The sequence below is a fragment of the Ursus americanus genome, chromosome 21, assembly GCF_024610735.1.
Source record: "Ursus americanus isolate L20-20 chromosome 21, mUrsAme1.1.p, whole genome shotgun sequence".
NCBI classification, from domain to species: Eukaryota; Metazoa; Chordata; class Mammalia; order Carnivora; family Ursidae; genus Ursus; species Ursus americanus.
Window position 1 is genome coordinate 26343591 of NC_142147.1, and position 13159 is coordinate 26356749.

General features: G+C 40.7%; 1 protein-coding gene across 1 annotated transcript in view; it reads left to right on the top strand.

The window, feature by feature from the left end:
• The first annotated feature begins 3810 nt into the window (after positions 1 to 3810).
• PMFBP1 (polyamine modulated factor 1 binding protein 1) overlaps positions 3811 to 13159 on the top strand; it is a 47338-nt gene continuing 37989 nt past the window's right edge. The window contains exons 1-2 of the mRNA XM_045810296.2: positions 3811 to 3876; positions 8770 to 8925. Of these exons, the coding sequence (XP_045666252.2) occupies positions 3826 to 3876; positions 8770 to 8925 (207 nt within the window). The 5' untranslated portion in view covers positions 3811 to 3825. The remainder of the gene's footprint in view (positions 3877 to 8769; positions 8926 to 13159) is intronic.

A 13159-nucleotide genomic window follows, 5' to 3' on the forward strand; every position in this document is an offset into this window, starting at 1 on the left:
TATCAGCAGTCTGTGGTTATGGCATTAGTGTAACCTCATGTGGGTAGATGATGTATAAAACACTAACACGTGTTTACCATCCTGCCCACTCAACCTGTACTTCATCGAATTCATTCACATGTACTCTTTTTCCTTCATCTTCCAAAAACTAAACAAAGCCTCTCTGAGTTAGGAAAAAGGAAAGAGAGGGGAATTTGAGCATAAGCAAGAGAATTAGACCCTCGTGAGATTGATGATGTGGACAAGAGTCAGGGAAACAATAGAATCCCAGATAGGCTTAGCAAATGAGGGGCAGAAAATACTTTTGATCAATACCAGGAATGGGGGACAGGAAAGTGAGCAAGATCTTAGGATTCTATACCCTTCTTCTCAACACCTTTCCAGGCAAAACACAGAATGATGTTAGGGCGGGCCTAAGAAGAGATGGCCTAAGACCAATCTGACGTGTGTGTCTCTCTCTCTGCATTAGGAGTGTCCTTGGAGAATGAAAGAGGGTCAGCAGCACCAAAGCCCACAGTATGAGAAAGATGCAGTACATGCAACCTGTTGACCAGGACACAGACATCTCAGTGTACTCCAGCTGGGAAACATGCCCATAACCATGGACCAGAGCCACCTCTGATGCCAGAATCCAACCTAGAACCCCAGAATTTAAGTGTACTCTGAAGAGACCTTAAAAAGGTAGAAGGAATCATGAATTATTTTTAACCTGAAAATGATGGCACCTTCTCAGAAAAAACTAAGATTCTGCTTTCTGCCATTTGGTGAAAATGGGGCTCAGTAACCAGATGGAGTAATAGAAAAACAGTTGCTTTTTCTTTGCACACCTGAGTTCATACCTACTAAACTAGTCACTCACGTAAGGTAAGTTTCTTGGGAATCTATAAGGTGCTGTGAGTGTGGGCTGAGACCTACTGGGAGGCACAAACATCACCTAGATGCTCTGACCAAGTTTCTGTTTTCACTATAATTGTTTGTTTTTCTGGTCACAGCTGTCACCAAGGGAAGGCTTGCTTGGGGGGGAAAGGCAGCATAACTTTTGAATACAAGAAAGCATTTCCCTAGGCAGATGCAGCAGAATTGGATATGCCAATGGAAGAGATGGGGCATGAGGAAGTGAAGGTCTGAAAAGCGATGCAGGAGACAGCGCCACAGAAGACACAGAATAAGGGTTTGAGAAGAGAGAAGACATTCAAGTGCTAGACCCAGAGATCAGTATCTACGGATCAGGTAGGGAGCCCCTCCCTCCGTAATGAGTTCTCTCCTCCTGCCACACTCCTCAGAGAGCATAGTGAAGCCTCACATGACCATTTTATAAAGCGTTTGAGGCTCCCTCAAAGCACTCTTCCTTGTCCATCTGGTAAACATTACTGTCAAATGCATTGAAAATTTATCATATAACCCTTCCATTTTTTTCATCATAAGCACTTCCAAATTGCCCACTGCTGTTGTTAATGATTCACAGGATTCCCAAGTCTCCCTCATGGAACACAACTTAGTTCTCTCTTTTTTCCTATCACTCACTTTAGTTAGTAAAGCCCAATGTCTTTTCATGCAAATATGAGAGCCTCTGCCTTCCATTTTTCCTTCCAAACACTTTTGGCCCTTGCAACCGTAGCTGTGTAATTCCGAAGTTGATGAAGTCATCACAATCTAGACAGTCATTTTTCTGTCTTTGAGATAAGATTTCACTTGATTTAAGAGCCATCTCCTGACCATCCTGTAGGTCTGCCTGTAGAGGAATATTATTCTCAAGGATATATTTGTTCCATTCCAACTTTTGTGTGATGCTTGGGCTGAATTCATGGTTCCAACCAGAGAAAGATGTACACCAAGGTAGAACATTGAATCAGTAAGCCTTAGTGCTAGAAAAGACAATGGTCATTTAATACACACACACACACACACACACACACACACAAACACACAGTTTTTAGAACCAGGAAACAAAGCCTTGGAGAAATGAGTGCTTTCTTTCCCAAGGCCACTCCTTGACTTAGGTACTAAACCAGGTTTAAAAGCTTGGTGGCCTAGAGCCCAGTTTAGTGTTTCTATGCCACACTAGTTTTAATCTTCTCATTTGCCTAGTGCTGTAGATTAAATGTTTGTTCCCCCCCGCCCCGCCCTCCAAATTCATGTGTTGAAATTCTAATCCCCAAAATGATGGTATTAAGAAGCGGGGACTTTGGGAGGTGATTAGGTCAAGAGATGGGAATCCTCATGAAAGGGATTAGTTCCCTTATAAAGAGACTACAGATCACTCCCTTAACCTTTCAACCATGTAAAGTCACAGCAAAACAAAACAAAAAGCAAACAAACAAACAAACAAAACAAAACAGCTGTCTCTGAAGTGGGTCTTCACCAAATACCTAATTTTCTGGCAACTTGGTCAGGGATTTCTCAGCCTCCAGAACTGTGAGAAATTTCTGTTGTTTATAAGCTACCCAGTTTGTGATATTTTGTTATAGCAGTAGGACCGGCTAAGACACTATTTGTGACATTCACCGACATTTCCTTTAAAGCATAAAGGAAGAAGGCAGGCATAGCCATGTGACTTGTTTTGGCCAATGAAATGTAAGTAGAAGTGAAGCGTGTCACTTCCACTTTAAGAACCTGTGTGTTCCCTCTCTGCTGCCATGGCAACAGGCAACATACCAGATGAGGTTCTACCAGCTGAAGAGCAGCTCCAGCTGACTCATAAAGGACATGTAGCACAGTAAGAAATAAACTTTCTTGGTTTTAAGTCACTGAGATTTGGGGGTTGTTTGTTACTGCAACGTCACCTGGCCTCTCCCAACTGAATAGGCCTGAGCTACATTCCCATTCCCATGATGCGTCTCTGTGCACAAAGACTAAAGAGGGTAAACAATGCAACACATCAGAACACAACCCCACAAAACATTCCAAATTCCATGTCTCACCAGCATTCTTTCTTCCTCTTGGCTTATATTAGGGGTGGGGGATGTGGTTCATTACAAAGAATGAGTATTTTGATAGCTTCTCATTCTTGGAACTATTCTGCAGGTAAGTGCCTGGCGGAAGTTTCCTCTAGTTGTAGAGTGAAAAACATAATAAATTAGATTATTTTAGTAAGTCAGTGCATTATGACCTGAAAAGCATCATCTTATACTTGCACACATTCATGTGCAAAAATCCTTGGTTTTCCTTGAGACTTTTTATGTGGATAATTCTCAGCACTCTGCAAGTTTCGTAACTTTACAAGCACCGACATTACAGTAACCTGAGGCTTTGAAAAAACCACATCATCAGGTATTTCCAAAGTAACAGTTATAAATTAATGGTAGCTGCTCAAGAAGTAGTAAGACAGCCCGTGTGACCTTGGGTAAGTCACTTAGCCTCTCTGGACTTCAGTTTCCTCTCTGTAAAACAAGGATAGTAATAATAACTACTTCCCAGGGTTATCCTGAGAAAGAAGGTGGGTTGTGCACATTCTGTCTGGTTCATAATTAGTGCATAATGTTAACTATATTTGAGCCATTGAACACTTAGAATAGAAAGTAAGATCATCTCAGAACTTTTGCTTTCCAAGAAACTGTGAATTCAGAAATAATTTAGTCCACCAAGTGTCGGTTTTTGGGAAAAGATGTAAATTCTTGGTTCTGTCTGTCTGGTGAAGGTGTTAACACACTTTTGAAAACACAGATGGACAGACAAGTAGGTATCGCTAACAGTTCGGGAAATTTTTCCAAGCTCCCTGCTGAGAGCAAACATCCAGATGAGAAAACCTTTAAAGGGCCAGACTCATTTCTACTTTTACCATTTTAAATTCTTGGACTTTTGCAGGTTTATAACAAAGCTCAGAAAATGCTAAAGCTTAAAGGAGAATTAAGAGGTGCCAAGGAAATGAAAGATGAGGTAAGGCTCCTAACTCTCCTACATACATGGAGTTGAACCTGTGTTACAGTGAACTTCTTTTCAAGTTTCACGATTCAAAATTCTAGTAATAAGCATCCCAGAATATCACAAAGGGAGGTGGGCAGCAGACCATATCATTTAAGAGCCCAGACTTGAGCTAGGTTGGTCGGGGTCCATATCTAATGGAGGTATAATATTGGGCATGTTACTTAATTTCTCTGAGCTTCCTTTCTCTTACCTAGAAAATATGAATAATTAACACCCATTTCAAAGGTTTGCCGTGAGGATTAAGTAAGATACCACATGTAAAACACTAGTTCTTGGGATATAGGAAGCATTTAAAAGATAGTAACTATTGTTGCCAACATTGTCTCTTTATCTGGAATGCTATGGAAATAAAGTGTTCTAATTAGTCTAATATTTTGATATTAGACTAATATAAACTGTATTTATCTATTCCCTGCCTCGTTCCAGAAAGCATTTAAGGGGGATGTTTAGGTTAGTATAGGATTGTCCCACGTGACATATGCTTTTAACAGCCCTCCTATCAAGAGATGAACTCTTTCTAAAAGAGGTGTTTCAGCTCCTTTCCTGCTGGATTACTGGAGGGAGCTGTACAGGATTTGCTGCATGTTCTGCAGGGAACAAGGATCTGGTATGGGTTTTCTAGAAGGGCATTTCTTCATTCAATTGATATCTTTGGACCACCTTCCATGTGCCAGGCATTGTTCTAGAGGCTGAGGATAAAGCAGTGAACAAAACAGAGAAAGATCCATGTTCTTATGGAGCTTACTTTCTAGTAAAATAATTTCTCCCAAGGATATGATGGAGAAAAGTACGTAGCAACTGCCCAAGTGCCAATAAAAATCAGCCCATATTCCATAAGTGGCTGACCACTGCCACATGCCATGTGTATCCTGAACTGTATATTTATGTAGTGTGCCAATTTTTAAAGAATTTAGAACACAATAAAATATACTCATTCTTCACTAGATAAACAAAATTGGTTCCAAAATTTTTGCTCACGGGCAAAACCTTGTATAAATGCCCATTAATTCCCATCATAAGTAATCAAAAACTGCAATGTTTCTATTGATGGAAAAGTAAACTCAGGAATCAAGTTAGTAATATTGATAACACTGCTTGAAATTACTGTAGATAACTGTAAACTCTTATTACACAAGTAAAATATAAAAATTCCTGAACCAATGATAATTTTTAAGGTTTTGTGCTTTTTAAAACATACCTCTCACAAGAAATTGATACAGGTTGAATGGTAGTAGTGGTTAAAAGTGGTTTTCCATTGTTAAAGATTTGTCTTTAGCCTCAGATAAAGATAATTTCCCAAAGATGATGACTTTTATGGTGTTGTTGGTTGACTCCAAAATTACTCTGGAAACCGCCACCCAAGCTTGCTTGTTCAAGTGCCAAATCCTTGATGGAATGCTGCCATCTTAAATCCTTGTAACGCTCTTGACTTTTGGGAGTGCTTCTGAATCCTAAGCCTCAGTTTAACATCAGCTTCCTCCAAGAAGCACAAGACTATCTGTCAATATTTTGAAGTCTAGAGCAAAATTTCTTCCTATCTTTGGAAATGTATGTTCAAGAAGGCATGCTCTTTGAAAAAGATCCATTGAATCAGAACAGAAAATTTGCTTCAGTAAACAATCTTCCAATAACTATCATGATTGCAACTGTGGTAGCAGCAGTCACCATTTTACCTGTGGTTGGTAGCTACTGCTGATGTCACAGTCCTTCAAGGAGTGACCAGGTCCCAACCTCACATAAGAAAAACTGGGGTGCCTAAGTGGATAACTTACATAAGTGAAAACTCACCTAGCAGCAGAGGCTTGTGATTTCAGCCATCGTTAATGACTTCACATCGAGGACAGGATCAGATGGTGCCTGAGGGTCAGCATTATGACTCTCAGCTCCGCTCACACCCCAGTACTGGTTACAAAGCTTTGATTGATGAAATGTCAGATTAAATCAATTTCTGCCGCATATTGATACTCAAAAGACATCTGCCTGGAATTTAGCCTTCATAAAGTAGATAGGATTAGAAATAGGGTACAGTGACCTCTGTGCAAGATATTAGCAAGAAATTAGGTTTACTGGAACCTCAGAAACACTTGCCTTTCTGAGGTGAGCACATCCTCTTCTTACAGTAAAAAATATTTTGTTGTGCGTGGGAATCACTTCATTGCTCTCCCAGCATTTTCAAGCCTGTTCTGATGAATAAAAACCCCTGTATGATTTGGACTTTTGGAGTGAATGGTTAGGTTTTGATTTCAAAAGCAAATTTCTTTTGACATCCAACAAAACGCATTTGTTATTCAATTGGTTTACGGAATCCTCAAAGAAAGAATTATTTATTCCAAGCCTCTTGTTTTCTGAATGAAGAAATTGCCTCAGAGACTCTGAGTCAATGCTAATGTCCAAATTAGATGAGATCATCTACATTAAATATCCAATTCTGAAGTCCTGTTGGTGCATTAGAATGGGGGCAGGCAGGCTTCTGTTCAGAAGACATCTAAAACTAGAGGGAGAAGGGTTTTTTATTGGCCTGACGAGAGAGGGCATTTAGCTTTTAAGTTGGAGAGGCTCAAGTTGTATATCATTGCTACTTTGTTAATGAGTCTACAGTGTGCCAGGCTCCATATGGAACAATCTGGTGACACGGTCCTCACTTTAAGATGCATATATTCAGCATTAAGGCAAGAGTATAGAGCATTTGACACTTCCATAGACCAGGCATTGTATTGTCACCTAATCTGCTTATAGATGCCAAAGAAAGAGTCTTATGGCAAGAGGGGAGGAGATCCCTAGGGTCCCCAATCCCCAGAGAGCCTCTATTCCCTATTTCCAGTGTGGCAGCAATGAGAAAAGGCATTTAAAGCACTAGAATCAAACTGCTGCTCCTTGTTGGGTCAAGGATTTTGTTTTCTAGTTAGAAAACAGTGTCCATACACCTTTTTTTTTTTTTTTTTAAGCTGCTCTACACACATTCTCTTAAGAGAGTCCCTGGTAAATTGTAGTAATGGTAATTACATGCTTGGGGCAGTTGACATACACTGTTATTTTTCTGAAAGTAAGGAATAAGGGACAGGAGCAAGAGAGGAAGAGAGAGAGTTTTGAGATAATGAAATCCTTTTAATGACAGAGCTGCCGTTAACCTAATTAAACTGTAAAGTGGTAAAAAAAAAAAATCCAGGTACTAAATGGAAATGAAGAAATAAATCAGCTGAGACAGCAGCACTTCTGGGAAACCTTCTGAATTCCGAATACTCTGACATTGCGGTGTCCGATTCTCATGGTTATCCTCTGGCCCCCCTCGGCCTTGTGCAGAGGTCTCTTAAACTGACCTGTCCAGTAAGGCTTGATTTACGATATCCATATCAGGTCTTCAGCTCCCCTGGGAATGAGTGTTATGTAGCTCATATATTTAAGAAGCCAAAGCAATCAGTGGGATATGGTGGCAGATCACTGGCTACAGGGTCAGAAGAGCAGAACTCTCCTCATTCTGCTGCTAACCAGCTACGAGACCTTGGGCACCACCGTTTGGATCACTTTACCATTTCTGTGCACCCATGGCTTCTTGTGTGCTTTTGCACCTGAAACTCTCTTAGAAGAATTGCCCTTGGGCTATTGGGGTCACTTTGCTCGTAAGAGCAGAGAGCTGGAAGTCCTTGAGAGCTTATATCCCAAGGGGCAGCCCTTAGCCACTGACTGACTGATAATGAGTCTGACAGACCAGCTTTTGCAACTAATCAAGACAAACTCTGAGGTGTAGCTTACACTCCAGAGTTCCCTGTGGGATCAGGCTAAAGCTACTGCCTGCAGGACTTTGTTTGAAATCATGCCCTTCGTTGGTTTCTCCCTCTTTCCTGTCCTGCTTCCTCCACTTCCTGGTTAATTTCTCTTGGGAGCGTTTCTTTAATAGATGCCGGGAATCCTGGCCAAAGAGCCTGCTCTGGATAATCTAATCTAAAGCAAGCATCTACCATAAAAGCAGCAGCCTCAGTTCCAGCATCTAAAACTCAGAGGTGGTAGGACCTGTCCTCTTGAGTGTTATGAAGAGTCTGCACAGTGATAGGACTAAAGCACTGGACAGGTTCACAAAGGGCTTCCTCATAATCTCTTTTCATACCGTGGCCACTCACAACACTGGGAGTGGAAGGTGGCGTCCTAGTGAGATTGGGCACCCTCTTTCTTACCACAGCTCTACACCTCCAACCCCACCCAACTTGGTATGCTCCACACTCTCTATTTTGATCTCTATCATTAATTTCCATTCTGACCTACCTGTAATTAGCTAATCTTTTTCACTTGTAATCAAAGACAGATTATCTTATGCAATCAGCCCAGGGATTTTACTTTTATTCTCCTTCATGTACATCTCCACAGAGATACACAGGTTCACGGGTAAGGGAGGTCTTTTGGTTTAGTGGGTAGAGAGAAAGTTAAGGCACTTCAGAATCCACATCAGCTCCTTCACTGATTCACTATAGTCCTGACAAGTTCATTTGACATCTCACTATGCTCATTTCATCAGTGGCAGAGCCATTAATATTTATAGACAGTCTGCTAGGTGCCTGGAATTATTCTAGGCACTGACTTCCTCTTGAAAAACAGGGGAAGTGTCTGTGATGTACCCACAGCAGTGGGTGAAGATTAATTAATGTAAATAAGTAATTGTCTGAATAATGCAGAGCACTCAGACACCTCGCAAATGGATACTGTGTAAATGTTATACTGGATGAGTAATAACAGCTAAGAGTTGATGGACAAATTTCCAGCAAATTTAAAGTCTCTGTCAACCAGTTAAGTGAACGAAAGTAAGCATTTTCTTGATAGTTTATAATTGATGCTTTTGTTTTTCTGACTGTCTAGGTGGGGGAGAGAGACAGAGAAGTGAGCAGCCTGAACAACAAGCTCTTGAGCCTACAAGTGGACATCAAAAATCTGCATGATGTCTGCAAGAGACAGGGGAAGACCTTGCAGGAGAACCAGCTCTGTGTGGAGGAGGCGATGATGAGCAGCAACCACGTAAGGGATTCAGCAGCTGCTACCCATCTCTGCTCCCTCGACTTCCCCCTCTGTTCCCTTGGGCAGGAACAATAATAGAAAATTCTTCCACTAGTCATTCAAGAGCATTATTGAGCAAGCAATGAGAGAGAATGAAACACATGTACCCAATAACACACACACACACACACACACACACACACACACACACACACACGAAAACCCCATTCCTGCCCTCAGGATTTTTTCATTTAGCTATCGCCAAGGTCATCTACATTTAGGCCCTGTCTTTTCCTTATCTGGCCTTTCACACCTGGATTTGCAGCATCTGAGGCCCATTTGCCCTGAAAAGACCAAATCATAGTTATATAAGGAGAGTAGCATCTCCTAATGGATTTTAGACAAACTTCTAAGTCAACCATGAAAATAACAACTGTCCCACTTGCTCAGAGGTGTCACTGCTCATCAGTGCAGCAGGTGATCTTTGTTGCCCCTTAGGCAGCTCTCTGCCTACAAGCTTTCCTTCTGGATGCAGGAACCCAAACAACCAGACACGCTTAAATGGGGAATGGCTAATGCCCCCAAAATCAGCCCTCTACCAATGGAAGGGAGGTGGTTAAATAACTTATCACTCTTTTTTTTTTTTAACTTATCACTCTTGCCCCACAGTCATAGAACACTCCAGGCATACTCTTTGCTCTGCCCTGACGTTCCTCAACAGGACCCTGCACCAGCTGCCCACCGTGGGAACCAGCTTGATAACGCACCCTTCCGCAGCTCTCTTCCTTCCCTTGTCTCATTTCTCCACCCGCCTACCTGAGTTTCCCGAGATCACTTCCCTCATAAACTCCTACTTGACACTGTCCCTTGCCACAGGGCTTGTTTCCAGAGGTGTGCAAACCAAGACACTCAGTAACACTTGTGCTGCGCATGTATAAACAGTGGCACGATCATCCTCTTCTGGCATGATCATCTTTTTTGAGCTAATACTGACCTGTAGGCTAGGCAGTTCATCAGCTGAGGCAGCTTCATTTCAGCCTGAGGTTTTCTCTCTTTGGAAACTCTAGTGCTAGGGTCTTTAAACCAGTCTCTAAATGTATCCCCATAAGCAGGGGAGCCAGCTGGGAAATATTTTCCCATAGCTCTCTCCAAACTTTGGATTTGCAAGAATGCCTTACTTGCAGTCTTCATTTCCTTTTAGGGACTTGAGTCCTTGGCAAACACGAAGCAGGTACTGGCTGCACAGACCTGTCTCCAGACCCTCAAGTTAGCCTTAGCTGCTGCGTAAGACTCCACTGTCCTCCACATCTGTGGTAAAGGATCTGGTCTCTCTTATTTGGGTCTGTTAGAGTTCTTCCAGGACTTACCACCTCCCTATAGAAACCCCAGATTGGTCTTCTGCAATGCCCTAAAAATGTTACCGACAAAGCAATTCCACCTTATCTTACTGATAAGATCTTACTCCTTGCCCCAGGAGGTCACAAACAGAAAAATCCATTGGTTTTCCTAAATGGATCTCAGGAAGAATATTATCATAATTTACTTCTTTCTAAATATTAACATTTTAGTATATTTTCACCATTGCTGTCCAAGTTTATTTATTCCCCCAGTCAGGGAAAGCCATGTGGCTTATAAGGTACCTAGCAACTTGGAGGGAGAAAGGTATTAAATCCCATTTTATTATTCTAATTGCCCAGAAGAAGGTCTAACAGCTTGAAATAAGCTTTAAAACAGGCTCTTTTTTCCCTAGCACTTAGTGCAGAATTTAAATTGCAGACTACGCATACAAATACACAATTAGATGTAGACTTATACTCATCCACTCAGAAAATCCCTGCAAGATCTGCCCTCTACAAGGAAATGTAATATGGGAACAGAGGGGAAACCTGAGACTTTCTGGAATTTTTGACTAATATCTAACAAGGATCTGGAGAAGTGAGCCAGAGGTCATAGTTCAGAACTACAGTTAGGAGAGAAAATTAAAATACTACATCAGATGTTATGTGTAGGTACAAGGATGGCAGGCAGGAGGTGAGTAACCTTGTAAATCAAGAATATGTTATGCTCCAAAACCCAGAAACAGAGATAGGATGAGGGCAAAGCAAATGAGGTACTAGGGTGCAACATTTACAGGGTACTTACTCCCCAGGTGCCAACTCTGTGCTTGCCCCACCTTGAGATGGAATGCCTCCCCAAAATTTGCACCTCGCTTGCGCCATTGTAGTCCTGACCCTGTTGATGAACCAGAAGAGTGCCTCAATTAAAGTGAAAGGAGAAAAGAACAACAGAGATATCATAATAAAAGGATGATCAAATCAGAAAAAGAAGGGTCTCTCTAAGCAATTCCCCAAACCCCTTTGGCCCTGGTCATGGCATGGGGAGAATACCCTGATATTTAGTACAGCCCAGATTATCAAACTTATTTTTGAAGTGGATAAAAGGCACAGTTCTTAGCATAAAACTATGTAAAGAAGTTTGATTTCTGAAGATAAAAGTCACTAGTCAAGTATGGGTTAATACATTCTTGATGGAATTTATGACACAGAAATATCACTTGGAGTCATCGGGAATGAAAAAAAAATTTTTTTAAGTGAAACTGCTAAATGCCATGTGGGATCTGAGATTGGATACTAGAACAGAAAAAAACAAACAAACATTAGTGGAAAAACTGATAAAATCCAAATGAAGATGTACTTTAGGTAATAGTAAACTACCAATGTTAATTTCCTAGTGGGACAAATGTACCACGATTATGTAAAATGTTAAGCTTAGGGAAAGAAGGGTGAAGAGTATATGAAACTCTGTATACTACTTTTGCAATTTTTCTGTAAATCTAAAATTATTCCAAAATGAAGAGGTTGGGTTTTTTTTTCTTTAAAGGGACTCTCTGGTAAGCAGAGATCACAGATGAGAAAAATGTCTAAGCCATGAAGATGTATCCAAAACAAATGCATGTCACTTAAATACCCAGTTCTACACTCTACCAATACAAGGAAGTACAAGAAACATACTCTGTGGAAGATATAAAAAGTAACTGATAAACCTATCTAGTGATAAAAGGCTAAACCAGGGTTACAGGGAAAATATCTCACTTAACACCTCGAAGATAGGGGAAAAAGTTCATGACAATGACTGGGGGAAGATGAGACTTTCAATTCCTAAATGAAGGGGAAAAAGCAGCAGGGATCTAGTTACCAGAGCAATGCCAACCTGAGACAGAAGAGAGTGCAAACTGGAATAGGGAATAAAATGGTTAAAAAGTATTTTGAAAAGCCGGCTTTAGGCAAATCAGCAGGACCTGATGACATACTTTGAAGAGTACTTAAGGAATTGGCAGGTGTTATTACATAGCTGCTAGCGATTATTTTTGAGAACTCAAGAGGATAAAGAAAGTCCCTGTAGACTGAAAAAGGGTAAATGAAGTGCTCATCTTTTTAAAAAGGGAAAAAGGACAATCCTGGTAATTATAGACCTGTCAGCTTAACTTCAATATCAGGGAAAATATAGAACTTAACATCAATCAATTAGCATCAACTTGAAAAGCACAAAGTATTGGGTAGAAACCAAAGTGACTTCTCAAAAGGCAAATCATGCCAAGCCAATTAATTTCCTTCTGTGATCAAGTAGCCACATAGGCAAGGAAAGAGCAATAGCTATAATCTCTTTGACCATAAGTAGGGCTAAAAAATTGACTAAATATGGGACCAGGTTCCTACCGGTGGCCAGTGCTCTCCATCTTTTAAGACAGCTGAGGCCTGGATAGAAATCTATCTGAGAAACATGGTGGACAAGACAGCCTCCAGAATCATGTCCGACTCTGGATGGTAACTTCAGGAACTAATCTCACTTCTGGAAGATTACTTCCAACTTGCTCATTTTCTCCAAATCTCAGTTTAAAGGTCAAAGCAGAATCCAATAAAATGTCTGTCTTCACTAGAAAGAAAACTTTAAAAAAGGAAGACAAAGAAGCAATAGGAAATGCATTGATACCTTATCACACTGTTCTCTGGCACATATATGAGTGAAATGTAGGCTTAATCCATAGCATGTCATTTTCTATTCATTTAGAATTAAGAAGAATAATCTTTTGAATACTTAAGGATAAATAAGTAGAAATTTAATAGGTCTCAAATAAGCATAGGCATTTCTCCAAGACTTTGAAACTAGATACCTCTAAACCCATAGGTATCTAGAGTGTACAAATGTTTAAAATTCTCATCCAAGGAAACTCTAGTTTCTCTGCAGATATGAGCAG